Source organism: Pseudoliparis swirei, chromosome 4, assembly GCF_029220125.1.
Source record: "Pseudoliparis swirei isolate HS2019 ecotype Mariana Trench chromosome 4, NWPU_hadal_v1, whole genome shotgun sequence".
NCBI lineage: Eukaryota > Metazoa > Chordata > Actinopteri > Perciformes > Liparidae > Pseudoliparis > Pseudoliparis swirei.
Genome location: NC_079391.1, coordinates 16,925,648 through 16,945,124, shown reverse-complemented (window position 1 = coordinate 16,945,124; position 19,477 = coordinate 16,925,648). Strand labels below are relative to the sequence as shown.

Sequence of the window (19,477 nt, the reverse complement as noted above, 5' to 3'; positions counted from 1 at the left end):
CCTTTCAGCTCCAGGGTTCAGCCGTTGTGTTCTGGCCTAACGTACCAGCCTGGTAAAGACTTGCATGATATGGTCAAGACTCCCAAGCTAGCTATTTATGCGTTAGGTCAACAGTTTGTTCAGATGGAGACATCACGGACATAACTGATGAGAAACCGTGGCGAGGTCAATGAACGCAGGCATCCAGTAAATCTCAGCGCCGGGACCTCTCGGTCAAATCTGCGTCCGCCTTTACCCTGCTGTGCCAAGGCCGGTGCTAATGGGTGCATGCTGTCTCCAGACCAGTGAGTGAAGCGAACCTTGAACTGTGGGCATGTTGCCTGCATAATGTGTGTGTGTGTGTGTGTGTGCGTGCGCGCCTGTTTGTTTGTGCGCGTTTGTCATTTTCTTATTTCTTGAAGGAAAAGATGCTTAGATTTTTTACAGACACACACACACGTACAACATGCTCAGTCACCCGTAGGAAGGAGACCCAGGGCGAGGCCGCACATCTGACAGGAATCCAATTGAGCGTGTCTAATGGCGGACATCCAGGAGAGGAGGAGGGGGAAGCAGACCTGCAGTGATGGAGAGTGGAGGGCAATTTCCTCAGAGAGCTAGTTCTCTCTCTCTCTCTCCCCTTTCCCTCAGCTCTACATTACAGTAACAAGAATGCTTTGTCAGAAGGAAAAAATGTCATGACTCTTTCTAGATGTAGTTTGTTGTTTCGGGGTCTTCTCTTCCTCTCAAAATCAAAGTTCCTTCAGTTCTTATTATTTTTTAGTTGGATCGTTATTGCCTTCAATATTATTTTTTTTTTTTTTTACAAACAAATGAAAAACGGCCTTAAATGTGCTCACAATTAATTGTGTTGTCCACACAGGCTCTTTGTTACTTGTGTTGTTCTCAGATTGCTAATTGGTTGTGTGATTTCAGAAGACAGCAGGCCCTTTTGTGCCAGCTGTGATCAGATCAATTTTTTTTTTTTTCAACAAGGATGTTTTTTAATGTTCCTGAGCAGTTTTTTGAAAGTGATCCTCTGAAGCAGGCCCACACCGTTTTTGACTAATCATTATTTTCCCTGCAGCTGGCAGCAGCAACGTGTCCAGGTTTTAATAAGCGGTCGCCTCTCCAGGCCTCTGGAGATCTGCATACCATGTGACTGAAACCACCTGCCGTCAGCTTGCAGCACAAAGGGCTCCGTTAGTTCTTTGGTCCGACACTTTGGCCTTCTGTAAAGGCATTCCTGGTCCCAAGAGGACGAATCCCACTGAGTTTACCGAAAGCAACCACCACAAGGACGACATTTGCGCTTCGGATTGAAATAACCTCACAACTAGCGGGTGGATTGTCATGAAACTTGTTCCAACTATTTAAGGCTGCGATTGGCTAACACCCTAATTACCATGGCGACCCTCGACCTTCCTCAGTTCAAAGATTTTACATCTTTCAAGAAATATCTCAACTTGTGATTCCCAGACGGTGCATCCTGGGGACTTTGGTGATTACCTTCCCTCCAGTGCCAGCAGTAGGTTTTCATTGAAATACCTTTCCAACTCTAGCATGGATTGTTATGAAACAGGCGTTCACGTCCCTCTAGGGATGAATTGTAATAAGTTTGAATTCCTAACTGTTGTTTGTCATGTTTAATTAAATTACCTGGAACTTAACCACCTCAATAAGAGGGTCTGTATTGTTAGTGGCTCACAATTGTTAATTTCATCGCAACCTTGTCAATTGCGTCATATATTTGTTGAGCATCTTGTTACATTTTAGTAATCAGTAGTCCAATCTATGAGGTTGTTGTAAACAACACTGATTTCACCACTGACTTGCTCGCTTCACTGTCTGTAATGGTTTTGTTTGAGGGTCGCAACGTCTTTTTTCTTTTCTTTCTCTTTTGGTAATTGAATTTTACTTTTTCAATGAGAGAGCGTGAAGAGGAAAAGGAGTTTCAGAGTTTTGAGGAAGTTCACATTAGGCATCCATCACAGCTAAAGACTAACCTGGGATCGCTACATTGTTCTTTATTGGAAATGTATTATATGTCGGTGGTCTCGTCCTTTTTCTTTTCTTTTCCCCTCATTCTCTCCACCCGAAATTTACCAGATTGCATGCCCATTAAGAATATAGTCATTTGTGAATCAGTGGTTGCCACAGGCAACTGACAGTTTCATTACATTAAATCAAAGTTAATTTTGTGGAGGAGTTGGTTTCATTTAGAAATGGAGCTTCCGCGTGTGTCCGTCATTTGGTATTCAGCTTCCACTTCTTCCTTTCCTCTTCAGCACACTCTCTCTCTTCTCCTAAATTTCTATAAAGCTGCCGAGTAGTCCTCATCAGTGTCGTAACCGTCTATTGTCTCTTCATGCGAGTGAGTTAAAATAATTGTGTTTGAATTATCTGCCTGCCGAGCCTCCTACAAGCTACCATCCCACTGAGGAAAGATCAAGGTCGGCAGGAGGAGGAGGAGGATCAATCGGAGGAGGACATATGCAGGAGGAGGAGGAAACTACTGAACACAACACCTACTTTTTAGCATTTTACTGAACTTGAAAATTGTCTATATCTTTATTTCAAGTTTTAAATGCTGAATAAAAAACATCATTATTTTTTCCAATTCAAGTCGACAATCATTTCCAGAAATAATCACGTGCTGGTTGACTTAATAAGAGGTTGTCAGTGGGCCTCAATAAGTGACTGACCCTCTTTATTGTGTAGGTTTCAATAGACTACACATTTGTGTGGGGTTATTTTTGTGCATCTATTATTGTTGGTCAGGCATTGCTATTCTTCCACGGTGGTGGAGGAGGAGGAGGAGGAGGAGGAGGATGGCAATCGTGCTAGCACTCTCTTAAATCATATCCAGTCTGTCTCTTGGCTGTGGCATTATTAAGCTATCGACACTTCTTGAGTTTAACAACCCCTTTGGCAAAGGGATTATGGAGCCTGTACCCACAGTGGTTGATGTACTGTAGATATATATATATATGATATTGAGGGTGGGCGTCATTCACGAGGCAGCTTTAAGGGGGGGTGGCGTAAAAGTAGGGAGGGTGTTAAGGGCACCAGAAGGGGTGAGGTGTTGAAATAAAAAATCGAGGTAGAGCAGAATCTTCGAACTTGAATTACTTCCACACACACACATTGACCACATTGACCATGATACCTGCACTGATGAGACCCACAACAACCCCCAGCCCAAGTCCCAAGCCTCGGCCCAGAGACTGCCCCCATTTGAGCCGGTCCGGGGGACGATTCGATTGGCGGTTGCGGGGGTGGGTGGGGGGTTGGTGGGAGCAGGGCCTGGGCTGGGTCTTGTTGGACACGAGAGAGTCGAGTAATTCTGCTTTGCTTGGTCGTTATTTTTTTTTTTTTTTCCAGTTCTCCTATTCTTCTCTTCCTGCCTTTCACCACACCCACCTCATTACCAGCGCCCCTTTCCTGAAAGGGCCCTCGTGAATTCGTACACCTGTACAATATTGCAATCCTAGAATGTTCTCATTCAAATCAGAATAATTTAATGCTGAAGAGGGAACCTAACATCAGCATTGAGGAATATGATTTGTATTTGGTACTGTGTACAAGTGCAGTACTTTAACTCTAAACATATTCCGTTTTCCGAATTAAATTCCAGGGATGTGGTTCAGTAACTATGTATATTAGAACAGGAACGTTTAAATAAACACACAATATGTCACATTCTGTAAAATCAGAGTGTTTTCAGTGTGAATTTAGTTTTGAGTTGACCTGCAGTCAGTGTTGCGACATCAACATCCACCCACTCAGCACCTGTGACCCGTGTGCAGCTCCTCTGCTGTGCAGCCTGAAGGCTGTTGCATTGAGACGGAGCTCACCCGCTGTTAACTGACTGGAAGAAGCTGACTGTATCCACCAGGGGATGCTGCCTTACTGACCCGAACACACGCCACGCATAGACACACTAATACACACATTGTTACATATGTGCGCCTTTTATACTTTTTACATTTAATAGTCCTGGTATATATTCTTTTAAACACGGGAATGTTTTTTTTCCTCCACAATCTTCGAAAGTGATGCCACTAGGGATAAAGACTGTAGAGCGACGAACAGAAGAGAACAAGCGAAACATCCAAACAGAGCTTTCATTCTCTCTAGAAATATGTTTAAATATATGTATTTCATTTTTTTTCTAAATAAGGAAAGAGTTTACCTTACTGGATGCAGGATTTTTGAAAATCGCAGGATGGCACCACACAACAATCTATCTTACCAATCTTTTATTCACGCCCTTTTGAGCGGCCCGCCAGTCCACGGACCGATCAGCGTCCTCGTGTGCAACGAAAAGGCGCCTGATTAAAAGCTACAATGGCGGCTCCTGAAGTGGTTAGCTTGCCATAGCATCAGCTTCATCAGAACTGGAGACAAAGTCTGAGATGGCTCATCCAAGCACCTCAGTATTTTTGAATGTCCCGGCCCTTTTCCAAACTGCTCCCAATGACGGCTTCTCAGAGGGTTCTGCGTAACACACCATCTGGCGGGTCATGTTAGGATAGTCAAAATTAGAACAGAAATGAATGCACCTGCAGCAGCCTGTATTCATGTCATTGTTCCATCACTCAATCTTAACAGATCTCTGGTTTCAAGTGTTTTTTGTTTCTTTTTGTTTCTGGTTGGCAAGACCAGGCAGAAAATCAACCTTAGCAGCCTCTTCTGACATTAATGTTGTATGATAAAGATGTCTCTGCCTTTGACAGGCTTTAAACTGCTGTAATTAACCCCAATTAATGATCTGTCGGGTATTCTTTTTTTTTTTCCTCTCTCTCCCTCTCCCCTCCCCAACAGCAAGCGCTGAAGGAAAACCTGAGGCAGAGGGAGGCGGAGGAGAAACAGAGAAGAGCGCGGGCGGCAAAGGAGAAGGCTGAGCGTGACAAGCAGGAGAGACAGCAGCAGAAGAAGAGGAGGTTGCTGGAAGGCAATGCAGGTAGAGACCGTTCTGTCTGCGTTGTCGCCTTTTAGGGAGCTCAATCTGGTCAAATCGTGGAAGAAATCATTCCAAAGCAATTACTTTCATCGATAAAGGAAACGCAAGGCCTTGCTTTAATGGATTTAGACGAGACACCTTATTTTCTCACATTTCAGTATTTATCTCGAGGCAGATTGAATCCCTCATCCAAACAGAAAGCATTTGGGCTTTTTAAAATGTATTTATCATTTTAAGTGATGCTGGAAATAAATACACGGTTGTTTGATATTGAAAGAGAACATAAAAAAAGCTTTCCTTGTTTTTTGAGTTTTATTAGTTCTGACCAATTAATCCTTCAAATGTAGTTTCCCAGTGATGAAAAGTATAGACTGTTAAACCAGACATGAAAGACATTGTAACTCACTCTGGGTCGTGTTATTGTGTCCTATTAAGGCAACATTCTCCTCGTGTTGCTTTCCCTTTGATTTGTGTACACACATGGCAAGGATCTCGACGAGCAGCGCGTTCAACCTCGGAATATAAAAGGCGATATTATAATGATTGACTGGTCATTGATCCGACTATAGATGTTTGCCTCTTGCTCGACCCTGTCCTGTGAGATCCTTGGTCAGCCGTGTCCTGTGAGGTCACACGATCATCACAAGTGCTGTCCAGACCCTCACATGGAGGTTTCACGTTGCATGTTGAGAAACGCCACTCCTGAAGCTAAACCACAAGCAAAAGTTTAGGTGTTCAGCTGCTAGGTTACCATAAAGAAAAGAGTAATAATATACAAAGTGAAGACCTTTTAAGAAGGTACCAATAAATGATAGGTCAAGCCAAGTTCTGAGTAAGATTAGCCGTGTTTGAGGAAAAAATCTCTTCATTAAGGTCCGTGTAAAACCACAAGGTGTTCCGGCAGAAACGCCGGACCTGGCTAATTGTCTGTGGGCTGCAATGGAAAGTCCTCGAGCAAGATGCTGTGGTGTCCAATCAAACACATACAAGCGCACATTCCAAGTTTTTTTACTTTGTGATGATGATAAAATGATTATGATAAAATAAGTGCCACTGTGATGACTTCACATAGTTGTAAAGTCCCGTCTGGTATAAACACACTTGAGTCCCTGTCTGTTACTCCAACGTGACTTGGATAACATTTCCTGTCTCACTGGTAGCAATGCAGCCCCGTGCAGGGTTTCTTTAACACTTTCAATCTAACACGGCTCACTTTCTGGTTTTATGATCAATATGTTTATTGCTGATAAGAGTATGTTGGGTTTTAAACAATTTCAGGGTTGGACTGGCAAATGTGTTTTTTTGTTGTCAAAAATATGTTGTTACTGTAAGTCTGCTTTGATGTTCCCCTGCGCTGGATGAATATTACGTCCTGTATTCATATCAACGTTACCGATATTTCAGCTTGGTGGTTTGTGCTTTTGCTTGCATGCTTTCAGTAGATGTTTATGGGAGAAGAAGTAAAATGTTATTTTCAAACACTTCCCATTGCTGTGGCCCTCTGGGATAATGTAGCTAGAGTGGAAACTTTATTTACCAAGCCGGTTCAGACATTGCTATGAAGAAGGCAATGTTTACCTTATGCCAGAGCATTTAGTTCCACCTGCAGGTTGGTTTTTTTGGTTTGTTTCCCCGCCCCGTCGGAGCACTGCTGATGCCATAAACTTGTTCAACAGTGCAGCCTCCAGAGCCAAAGCCAAAGCCAAGGCTGGCAGAGCGTTGAGCTTGGCAGTCCCATCCCTGCACCGCCATCTACAGCTAACATGACTATGCCAGCCACCATAGAACTCCTGGAGATGTTAGTGCAAGCGGAGAACCACCGTGCTCGATGCAGGCCAAAGTGCTGCTGTCGGCTTTCTACCGAGCCAAAACCAATCCTCTCTTGGCTAAAACCGAATACAAAACCCTCTTTTTCCATTCACTTTCATCTGGACATTCCTCAATTGTCACATTTTGGCAGAAAGCGCATGAAGTTTTACAGCGCTGTGCTCCTCCAAATGAAGGGTCATGTCCGGTTGAAATTTTCTAAACATGATTCTGGTTGATTGGTTATGTTTGATGGGTTATGTTTGTTAATCTAGTAGCTTGTGCTGTATCTCAACCTCCGTCAGGCTGTGGTTATCTGAGAACACCAGCGACAGGGTTGCATTCCAACACCTTCTCCCAGTAGGCCAGTGTAGTATGGGTTGTGTTTATATTAGGAATGCTTGGTAATGTGCAGATGTCGGCTCGAGCTTTGGCTCTGTCTCTCCACTTACTGTCAGACAGCGTAGCTGAAGAAGCTGCTTCTACCTTTATCATATTCATTAATTCCTGTTGACATGTAACATGTGAAATGATATGACAAAATATTGTCCAGGGTTTTTCCTGCATAGAGAAAATGTGGGCGCGCGTCTAAGCCGTTTTCCCGAACGCCTATGACAAATCCCGAGCGCCTAAGGCCAAAAAAAGTCTGCGATAGAGAAAAAAGAAAAAAAAACCTGTGTTCATCAGGTGCATGTCAGCGAATATGTTCTCAATAGTATGTTTCAAGTAGGCTACAGCCGAACCCTCGTTCTGTTTTGATCAATAGTAATCGAGTTGATAAGCGTGTCTTCTTGTCTGATCAATACGCAACTGTGAGGTGACATCCGGTTTTGCAAAGTTAGCGGAAAGAACCACGTGAAACAACATCCGTTTTTCAAAATAAGATTTCGACAAATCATACACTAACATATACAAATAAACAATGAACTGATTTTGTATCTTTAGAGATCGTTTCTGAGATTTAGCTTAAATGATGCTAACATTAAAACATTTTTTCTGTACCGAAGAAGAGTTTATAAAAATAAGTCAGACTTTTGTATGTTAAGAAAAGTCCTGTATATAGATTTCCCCAAGAGTTCCAGGAAATGAATGATGCAGATGTGTTCCATACATATCTGAAATCCCCATCACTGGCAATCAATCAATTTTAATGTATCAATTAGGACATTTTTCAAAGTAAAAGTCCTAAATGTTTAAAGAAATCTGTAATTTCTTTAATGTTTGAGGTGCTTTATATATGTATTTCCTCATATTCCTAGGCAATAATGCTACACAATAAATAGAATGCTTCAATCAACACCGTGATCGGTATTATCGGATCGGCAGATACTGATTTCAGTGATCGGTGATCGGCACCAAAAAACCTGATCGGTGCATCTCTAATTGTCAATCTATTAGCCTATCTATTTTAATCTAAAGTGGAAGCAAAATGATTTCCTCAAGCATTGCCTCCATTATTTCTGTGAAAAAAGAAAAAAAAATACATGTCTGCTAATTACGGTGATATGGCAACATAGGCCGCGCGCGCAGCACGCAAAAAAAGTTTTTGGGAGCACCGAAGACCCATTTTGACCCAGGAAAAACCCTGTTGTCAATTTGTTATGTTCACTTTCAAACCTCTTATTTGCGTGTGTGTGTGACAAAGACCCTTTCCCCAGCATGAAGCATGTTGGTGGCAGCATCATGCTGTGGGGATGATTCTCTGCCGAAGGCCCCCTGAAAGGCTCGGAGAGGGTTAAAATTTGCAGAATCATTTTAGATACTCAAAACAAAACCTTGCCGGAATCTTTCGGAGAACTGAGACTTGGGAAATAATTTAATTTCCAGCAAGACCGGCTTAAAAACAACAATGTTAAAGCCCGGGAGTATCCGAATCAGAATCCAGACGGCAATTAAATCAATGATTTAGATGCCATGAAACTAAACAGAGCCGTAGCTGTTTATAAGGTAGAATGGGCTATACATGCAGTGTCCAGATCACAGTAACCTGACCACGTATACACTAAGCAGTAATTGCTGCCTCTTAAAATATTAAATTAAAGCAGATTAATATAAAGACTTTGAGTCTCATGTTTGAATTTCATTTCTATAAGTTTGTTTTCAACTTGTTTCCGGTACAGGTTTGTTTCAGTGTCGTTAACCTCTCGCGTGTTCGATTTCTTACTAGCTTGATTGACAGCGTGGACGTCTTCCCCCCTGCACTTGTGCGTTGAGTTGTGCTTCACTGCAAACCTTTCTAATTCAGAGATGAAGTTCAGGAATAAGAAAATCACGAGAATAAACTTCAGCCAAATTTTGTCAGAAAGGTTTATTCAAAAATGCCTGGGGCTTGAAATGTATTTAGATCCGCTCGCATCATGACGACGCTAAAGGCAAACTCAGTGTCACCCTCAAGAAGTGATGTTTCTGGCAATATACGACACGCACGTACGCACACACATGCACACGCACACAGATTGTTGAGATGAAATGAATACGTGATAGAGATTTGGTGTTGTGCTGCCGACCCAGCACAGGATTGACTCGCTCTCTCTCTCTCTCTCTCACTCTGTCTGTTGCTCAGACTATTTATTAACTAAAGAGCTTTCTCTTTGTTTGTCAGGGTTGATTGTCCTCAATAGAGATTCTCTATGTAATCATCTGATTATCCATCAATTTCCTAAAAAGCCCCAGAGAGGCTTCACATTCAGATGATGCTGAAGGGCACCACAATGAGAGACAGGGGAAGGTAGGGGGGAGGCTTTCCTGGAGGAAATGATCAAAATGGATTTTTGCTGCTTTACTTGCGACCGGTATCTGCATTTAGTTTGGTTTCAGCTTTGCCCACTTATGTATTCCCGAAACGTGAGCTACTCCCAGTTTACTTCTCCTTTGCCTCGGCCTCGCACACTGGGCACCTACAGACACAAATATATGCAGCCTGGCTTCGCCGCCTGCACTGTGTGTTCTGGCGGTCAGAGAGAGCGAGAGCATCAGCTTGCATACATTTGCATAGGGCCCTACGGAGATTGAAATTCAGATTGAATAGGTTTTTGTTTTTTTTCTCCTCTAGCTGTGCCTGGCTTGTGTATGACTAATCTGTTGCATTAACTCCCAGGGTAGGCCGGGAGCGGGAATGTTTGTGCAGCGACAAATTACACATCAGAGCTTTATTTAACATTCCCTACATGACTACAAGCGATGAACTATTAAGACGTCAAATAGAAGAACAGCTGGAGATGCAACCCTGCATGCAAAGATGCTAAGAGCAGAGGAACGAAAGAAAGAGCGGGAGGGAGATGAAGAAAGATTTTAAAATGTGGGCGAAGCTCGGGATACTGTATGTTCTCATCAGCTGGTTCTTGTACCCATGACTTCGTATTATAGTGGTTATCTTTACTCGCAGATTGGTTGGGCTTGTACCGGTGGGCAGTGGGTGGTTCCCCTCTGTTGCCATGGGCAACAAGGCTCAAGATGTCCTAATGTTCGCCGAGATGTCGGCCCGCCGAGTTCCAAGAGATGTGAACTTGGAGGAATCAGAAACATGTCTGTTCTGGTCTATATGGTGTGAAGGGTATAAATAAGTCTGGTGAACCCAACTGTGTTGTAGCATGCCGACAGTGCCACAGGGATGGGGGGTGGGGGAGCATGCTGTCGCCTCTAGTTGGTGGTGCAAGCCAGACTGTTGGTCAGAGTGGGTTCAGTTACTCTTCAAGCTGTTGCCTGTTTGTGAGGGTTTGATGTCATTTGCTCTTTTGTACTTCTTTGTGTCTGGAGCCGGACCTGCCTGCGTCCTCTTCAATAAATCAATTTCTTTGATCACAATTATTCAAGATGGAGTTCAAACAAAGATTTACGTCAGTTAAATTAAACTGAATCCAAATGGCATACCTTTTATATATTAAATAGAAAGCTTTTTTCGGGGGGCCACACCTCCAGCCTTATTCATCAGTCCTGGTGGACTGATTTATCATGGACCGACTCGGATTACAGATCTTTTCTCTTCTTCTTTCTTCATTTGCCCAACATTATTCTAAATTCCTATCTGAAATCAATTGTATCCAGACTTTGTACCAACATAACATGCTTCAACAGAGCATAGAAACATTATGACTGCCTTCAACAGGGTGCTGGAAGGCTCCGGTTCCAGCATTTTCTGCCAGTGACATCTTAATACGAAGCCATGTCTCTGAATACTCCAGCCAGTTCTGATAATTTTTAGAGGCCTGAAGCTGTAAAGCAATTTTGTTGTTGTTGTGAAACTATCCTATAAAACAAAGCAAATGTCGCTGTTCTTTCTTTCTCTTTTTTCCCCTACCCTGGTTATCGTACACAAACCCTTGAGGGTCCTGGCCCCCGGGTGGGCAGCTGTTAAATTTATGGATTTATCACAGTTGATTAGGTTATTTTGTGCCACTCGGGACACATGGATACTTTTACTTGCAGCAAAAATATGAATGTTTCTATCCATACAGTGGCAAAGATGACCACATCATTTATACATCCATCTATTCATCATGCAGCGAATGGTTTGGCTACTTGCTGCTCAAAGTGTCAGCAAAGTGCAACACAGGGTCTTCAATAGAGAGGGAGGAGGCTGACGGGCCTCATTGCACCATTTGTCTTCTAAGTGTCCACGCCAACGAGGTGGTCGGCCTGCATTCGTTGTACTCGGGCATGTCATTTTCTCTTGTAAGCGTTTCCATCCCAGCCCAATTGACCCTATTTCTTGCCTTGCTCCGGCCCACCTCTGCTGCATACTGCTCCAACCGGGCCATTGTCCTGATGATAAGTGCGGCACACTGTTGAGTAAAGTGGCGGGGAAGCGTCAGTCCGGGCTTGAATAGAGCCAAGACATTGACACACACTCGCAGGCTGCATGTCTAGAAAATGGGGGGAAAAACCCACTCTGAGCCGGCTCTGATTAAATAGATGGCTGAAGTTTCACTCCAGGCAGGAGGATAACTACAGCCATCACCAAGAGGTGGAGGTTAAGCTTCGTCTTGATTCTTCTCACAGAGTTTACTCTTCTGTTTTGTTGCAGAGTAAACACCTTTTTGTTGACCTCACAATTACACCCACATTTGTACACCTAACCACATATTTAATTCGGCATCAGTGAGACCTGGACTGGTTTTTGAGAGAGTCTTAATGTTGTTGGTTTTTTCTTTGCAAAATTTAAACCAAAAAGCCTCTGTGCACATTGCACGCCTGTTATGAGAGCTCTGAACCCAGATGCTGCAGAATAGAAATGTGCACATCAAAGCATTAATCAGTGGCTCTGCCGCCAAACTGGGATACCACACTTCACTGTAGTCTTTGTTCTCGTGCCACGTCCTCCTCAGCACCACCTCTCACGAGCTGCATGACTGTTTACAATTTCACAGCTACAAGCCCGACTAATATTCCTCTGCCATGTGTTCCTCCTCCATTAGTACACCCATGTGACATGTCTGTGAGCTTACTCTAAGTTTGTGCATGTGGGCGTGAGTATATAAATATTTTTGTGATTTCGCCGACTTTGGCTGTCTACTCTTGACTCATACTATGAAGCGGTTTTCTGTCTCGGCCTGTCGGAGTTCCGCCTGATTGATGTGTAAAATTGGACTGTTTTTGTATATTCCTGAGGCGAGAGATCTGAGTTGGTTTCTTTTTCCTCGCATCCTGAAGCTCACAAGTGTCGCGTGTGCGTGTGTGCGTGTGTGTGTGTGTGTGTGTGTGTGTGTGTGTGTGTGTGTGTGTGTGTGTGTGTGTGTGTGTGTGTGTGTGTGTGTGTGTGTGTGTGTGTGTGTGTGTGTGTGTGTGTGTGTGTGTGTGTGTGTGTGTGTGTGTGTGTGTGTGTGTGTGTGTGTGTGTGTGGGTGGGTGTGGGTGTGTGTGGGGGTGTGCAGCTTGCTGCCTGTGATGAATTGCCACGGCAGTGGAGACGAATTTGGACATCGAGGAGCGTTGTTGTCGCGCAGAGATTGGTGTTGCCTCTCTGCTCTGTGTAATGATGAAGAACTGGACACATCAGCCGGAGGAACGCAACTGTTGCGGATGAAAAGCACAACAGATGCAGTCGATGCAGGAAAGCGAGGAAGTGGGCCATGATGCGTGTGTGTTTGTTAGTCCCAGCTCAGTGTGGGGTTTGGGCACAACCACAGCCCACCTCCCCAGGGACCGTCTGCCCTCAATACCAGAGCTTCAATGGGTTTGCTGCAAAGGGGACCCTGTACTGTGCTGCTGATTGACAGTATTTGTAGGTCTGCAGAAATCCCACCATGGTGCCGCATGGTACTGTGTGCATGAAAGGAGATGAACATGTCAGTTTGCAGGCCCCATGGTACAGTGCGACTGTTGTGTTTGTAGTTAACGGCTCGTGAAAGAGTCTCCGTTTGAAAGAGATGAGGAGAAGACTTGTAGGCTTCTGACGAGGTGACGAGCTTCAGAGGTTGATCGCTGCCTGCAGTCCCAGTCCTCATTAATACCTTTTGAAATAGACTAATGTTATCTGCGTCTGTTAATATTTCAAACGGATTACCACAAAAACATATTCTCAAATTATTAAATATTAAATTATAAAAAATGTTTTTACACATTCATGATATGTCCTCAGTAGGGGTCAGCATAAGGGACTTTTGGACCAGCTTTTGCTCTCCATCACAAATATTTCTACCCTTAAATTACATATAACATGTTCCATTGCATGAACTTTCTTTTTGGCATGTTTAAAATGTCATTGTAGCTATAACTATCAATCTAAATACATTCTAAATTGTCATGTGACCAGCAAACCAACGCTAACCCATTCAATAGGTCATACTGTGGGCGGAGCTTGTTGTAAATTAACACCAAGCTCCGCCCCTTGGCCAACCCGTATTGCATAAATGTTTTATCCTATCATTCTCATAGTTTGTGTTATTCAATTGAAAGTTTGTCGATGTTCTGGTTTTTTTTGTTTAGCTTTCCCATTGCGTAACCTCTCATCCCCCCCATTGTTCTCCAATTATATGGAAAGAGAAAAAAAATCACCCATGCTTAATCAGAGCAATGTCCTCCTACTCTTCACTAAGTAAATCCGTGGTGGGAGTCAGCAGTCACAGCTTGGCCTCTGAAGCTAATGAAGTTGTTGCAACTTTTCTGGCACTTCATACTTATGAATCAGTCGTGTGTGTGCTTAATATGGTGCACAGTATATAAAACATATCTCAATTGATATTGCAGTTTTAATAAATGTGGAGGCAAATTGTGATGATGAATACTGTCGGAGTGAAAGGGCTGCCTGCAGTCGGCGGGAGCCTTTGTTCTGTGCAGCAGCACGAGGCATGAAGCTCAGTTGGTGACAGCAAACTAGAAATCCAGAGCAGAGCTCTTGATTCTGTTGGTGTAGGAAAGTCGTGGCAGGGTGCTGAAGAAGGGTAACAGATATTCACAAGGGTGCACATTGTGTCAGCGGGTGTTGGAATCGTGCTGACGGTGTATGTATAGTTCAAGTTTCATCTGCTTCTCTTTTGCAGAGTTTGGCTCATTTCAGTTCAATTTTTTTCCAGGACAAACAGTTACAATTGTCATCAAAACTAATTGGAAAAAAGCAAATATAAACTTGCTGAGTCTCTTCACTGTTTGTCATGAAAAAAACATTTGCTTCTCTCCCCCCCCCCCGTTTTTCATTTGGGCATCTACTTGTAAACCTCTCAGTTCTACATTCAGCACGTTCCAGCTCTATTTAACAGGAGGCAGAGCCTCTACCACCAGGGTGTGCACAGGTGCACTGCATACAGTGATAAGATATGATCTGTTTTTTTCTACGCCTGCCATTCCAGCTGAACCCTGTATGCTCTGATTACAGCTAAAAAGTGTTCTCTGCATAGATTTAAGTGCACGCGGATATCTCTTCTACCAGTGTGTCAGTCGTAGAAATGTGAATTTGAGTGGGAATCCGCCCACACACACACACACACACACACATGCACACCACACACTTACATTTGTATGACAATTGCAGCATCACTTAGTATGGACAGGGTGTCTTCTCCTTCAGCATTCCCATAAACCTGCTATCCTTTCTCCTTCCCTTCCACCGGAGGCTGTTTTAACTGCAAAATACTAGCCACGTCCGTCATCATGCCTCAGGTGTTGGGGTCCAGGTTATCAGCCGCACCAACACAAGGCCCATTTCCCATTTCTACAATATATCTGCAGTCTAGTAGTTCCCCCACTGCAACAGAGCAACTGTGTTGAGAGAGAATTGTACAGTAAATATAGTATGTTTTCAGTTTTGAGTGTTTAATTCCAGCTTGATAAGGCACCATTCGTCCGTGTAAATGTGCCTCCTTTTGCTGCTGAGCGCTTCCTAATTTCAAGCTTTGTCGTAGTAATTTACGTCAAAATCGCTATTCTAATTCGTCTTTTTCTACGTATGCATTACCCACAAATGCAGGGTTTTTCCTGGGTCAAAATGGGTCTTCGGTGCTCCCGTCAACAACTCTTCTCGGCTCGCGCGCGTCAGAGCTCCGATGCCGGTGCGCGCCTTGCTCAGCGGTGATTTTTTTTTTTTTTCCATCGCAGACTTTTTTTTGCCTTAGGCGCTCGGGAAAACAGCTTAGGCGCGCGCCCAAATTTTCTCTATGCAGGAAAAACCCTGCAAATGGACCACAAAATAAGGAATACAAATCTTTCATTTTGCATCAACAGTGTGTGCAGGTACTTTAGGCCACCTGAACTCAATAATTCACTGAATAGCTTTTGGAGCTCAAAGGTCAAGGTCACTGGATAAAATGATGACATTTTGGACGGACCGTGATGTGAACTGCAACAAGACAGCGATGCAGGATTTCGATGTATTTTTTGTGCATCTTTCCTCCGTCTTCCAACACCCTCTTTGTTCTTTTCCTTCGTTTTTTTTTTCAGAGAATGACGAGACCGGTGTGATGGATAGTTTGCTGGAAGCCCTCCAGTCAGGAGCAGCATTCAGAGACCGCAGGAAGAGAGCGCCAAGACCCAGAGGTGAGTCTTTTATCCTTTCCCTTCACCAACACACAAACAAAGACTCTCACATAAAACCTGCTCTCCATATTGTACTTGTGGGCAATGTTCTGATTCCAGTTAGATGTTTAAAAATCACAGTGAGCATGAGTCCCAACCTGCCAACTGGATGCATATGTTTCTTGTCATATTTTTAAAAGCTGAGTGAATTGAATGCATCGTGGTGGTATCCAGCCTTGGCTCCACACATTCTCAGTCCCTTGAAAAATTCACTAGTTTTTTGTTTATACACATAGCAGCACAATGCCAGAGAATCTTCTGCCTGACAACGCTACTACGACCGTCTGATGTTTGGTTCTCAGTAAATCAACACCCCGTTATTTATTTTCTGGCAGTCTTGAATCCAAGATGCTCGAGAATCCTAGTCAGCATCTGGACATGTGTTGAACAGACAGTCCAGGAGACAGTTCAGGGGGCAAGTGACACCGTTGCCCTTAAACACCGACGTTCCTGTTAATGGCCTTCTCTTCACAGCCATTCTTCAGCTCGCGAATGCCTCCTTGTGATCTTTTTGGATCCCTCTTCGTACAGTAAGATGTGTTGAGATTAAATATCCCCTGCCCTCCACAGATAACCAGCAGAAGACCATCAGCCCCAGCTCCTTCCGCCAGGTTCTCAGGCCTGTTAATCATGGTAAAGCAAATAATTAAAAGCCTGCTAAGCTGAAGACTCGAGCATGCGTCTTAAACAACTCTTGCCTGTCTTGCCACTTCGCCTCTACAGTGCATGTGTCCTGCTTTTGTGTCTGTCCAGTGACAATTCCTCATTTGTGGACCATGTGTGCCTTCTGAAAGTGTGCAAGGTCTCTTCTGATACAGTTCGAGGCTGCGTGTTGTGCAGACTGTGAGAGAAGCTCGGTTGAAATGCGTTGGAAGCAGTGTGTGGGCGGCATTCAGTTTGATAAGGTTCTTAAATTGGTCAGTAACTGCAGCACTTGAAGGCAAATGTTTCTAATTTAAAAATGTAATATAAAAGAAGCGACAGATGTCTATTCACAACCGTATATGTCAAGTGTGCTTGCATAAAAAAAAAAAATTCATCTCAAGTTTCTCACCTCTAACCGATGTACTGCAGCGGCGGTCAGGCATCTGCACCACGATCAAACATGCATACAGATACATATTGGAATGCAAGCCACTTGTACCATTGAGTGTTAAGCGTCATCATTTAGAAACTCCATCTTTATCATTTCAAATGAGCAACAGGTGTCGAATTGTATGACTTTCTGGGAGTGAAGAAGGGTTGGGATAGACTTATTTTACCTAACCAAATTTTCCGTTAACGTTCAGAGCTGTGAACATATATTGTGCTTTGGCTGTTGCAGAATAACAAACAACAGCTTTCTTCTCTTGTCAAAGATTTTTTACTATAATCACTAAGGCACTAAAAGAATTAAGCCGTAACCCTATTACAACTTATTACTTGTAATCGGAATCCCAGTGGGTTTGGTACACGCACGCATGAATACAATTATTCCCGCTCAGTCCACCCACAACATTGATGGCAATGATAAAGAGCCCTGCTCTGTTGTTCTGCTACGACTTATCTGAAATTAGATTGGAAAGGGACGAGGGGGAGGGAGATATACAGGGTGGGAGGAAAGAGACAGATAGAGGTTGCTGTAACATAAGAAATGGAGAGAAATGGTGTGAGGGGGTAAGAACGAGCCCATGGGTTTGGGTGAAACAATGTGTGGGGGGGGATTGGACTCTGAGGCTGTTTGGCTGCGGCTCTCTTTCTGCAACGAAAGAGAGATTCTGTGAATCTGAGGGATGTTTTGTTTTTGTCCAAAGCCATTTGAGTTCACGGAGGAAAGGCTGCTCGGTGTCCGTGTTGTGGACCCCATGGTGTGCCCACAGGTACTCAGTTTGAGGATGGTTGCTGGGCCAACTGCCCCCTGCTGGCAGCAACAGGCAAGGCCTTGTTGACGAATAAAGCTCAAGGCTCGAGTCTGTCACTGCAGGCATCATCATACTCACTGCCAGCCTCCCAGAGCAAACACGGCTAATTACTTTTCGTCTACCCAGCCCCAGCACCAGCTCGGCCCTCTTAGTGCCCATTCATCTTAATTTCCCCCTCTCTGCCATCTGCCTCCTAAATAACACTCCTCCTCATTTCCCTACCATCCCATATCCCCGCTGTCTTCCTCTATACTCTCATGGCTGACAATGGCCCTCCCCAAACACAATTGCCTGTTATTGGTATGGAGTCTTTCAGCTTCTCCTGCCGCACCCCTTCTCCACCATCTCCTTCTCTTTTTGGCCTTGGTTGCCCTGGGTTTTGTTGCAGTACTGAGTGAAACCCTCAGGATGCTCCCTGTTTAGTTGGAAGGTGATGACGTTTAGTCGGTGGCACGAGCTCTTAAACAGCTGCTTCCCCAACCACTCCCGTTCCCACAGTTCTAATTATCCTTTAATAATTGATCTCAGGGGTGTTGCTCCACTCCAGTGGAGCAGCAAAGAGAATTAAAACGGAAGCATCTGTGCCAGAAGATGTAGTAATTTGTGGTGATGGGGAGAGGTTGAACTGGTCGGTCCGAACATGCATGCTGTCATCAAGCTCTCACACCGGAGGAGGCTCAAGCTCCCCAGGGGCCTTTTCCCGCAGGGTTATAGCGCCTATGGATCCTTTTTGTTGTCCACAGAAACAAATCTGGTAGATTGTGCTCCCCAGCACAAGGGAAGAGAAATTTGCATTAAAAGTACGAGCTCACTGTTAAATGCAGAACTGTAAACTTATTTTCTTTCCCTCTTCTTACTTCCTGTTCTCTTCCTGTTGTACTTTTCTGTTTACTGTAAGTAATAAATGGAAGAAAAATGGAAGGTTCCTGACCCATGTGCCCACTTCCTCTGTCTCTCATCTCTTCTCCTCTCTCCCCTCTAAACTGGCTCAGCGCACTTTTAACATCAGCCAGCAGCTCCGGTGTTCAGCCCGGTCTGCAGTCTGCCTCCGCACACATCCTCATAAAAATACGCAGACACACCCGCAGACTTAAGGGGGTCGAGGTAAGCAGGCTTTGCGGTGGCTGTGGCCTGGGTTAGGATAAGGCTGCAGGGCTCCGGGGCTCCTCGACACTCTAAATTGGATCGCGCCCCACAGAATGATGGATCGGTGGTGTAAGAGACTTGAATCTCCAAATTGAATCTATAAGGCAGCCGCAGATTTTTTAACTGTCCTTCTGAAAACATCTCTCCAGGCACTGTCTGGTCATTTCAGTCTTCCAAGCAGGTCCTCATCACACATTGAGTGGAATCACATAACTCCATTTATTTTATTTTGTTGTGGTTTGGCAGAGGCCAAGAGCCTCAGTGTGGAGCACAGCACACACCAGATAATGTGTGTGTGTATGTGTCTTTCTCGTGGAGGGATGATGCATTAAGGAACAAGATCTATGAGGGAGTAAATGTCTCTGTCTTTAGGAGGAGCAATTACTTCATTCTTTAGTGAAATCCAACAATTATCATGTGTGATAAAGAAATTGATACAAAGGTCACTTCACAAAGTTGGCGACCCCGTTTACCAAATAGAAACAGGAGTTATGTCTTCTTACTTCACTTCGAAGTATTATGTTGACCATAAAAGCAAGCCTCTAGTTTTTGGAGATGTTTTGTGCTGATGTGGTTGCCAAGTCAACTTCATGACCAGTTTCTCCTGGATATATATTCCCGTATAATGTTGGATCTTTGGTTTATGTGGGCAGGTATTTAGTGCAGAGTGCAGA

The 19,477-nt window shown here is 44.0% G+C and overlaps 1 protein-coding gene across 1 annotated transcript in view; it reads left to right on the top strand.

Moving 5' to 3' along the window:
• LOC130192398 (protein diaphanous homolog 3-like) overlaps nt 1-19,477 on the top strand; it is a 161,674-nt gene that overhangs the window by 92,273 nt on the left and 49,924 nt on the right. The window contains exons 25-27 of the mRNA XM_056412368.1: nt 4,807-4,945; nt 15,622-15,717; nt 16,327-16,389. Of these exons, the coding sequence (XP_056268343.1) occupies nt 4,807-4,945; nt 15,622-15,717; nt 16,327-16,389 (298 nt within the window). The remainder of the gene's footprint in view (nt 1-4,806; nt 4,946-15,621; nt 15,718-16,326; nt 16,390-19,477) is intronic.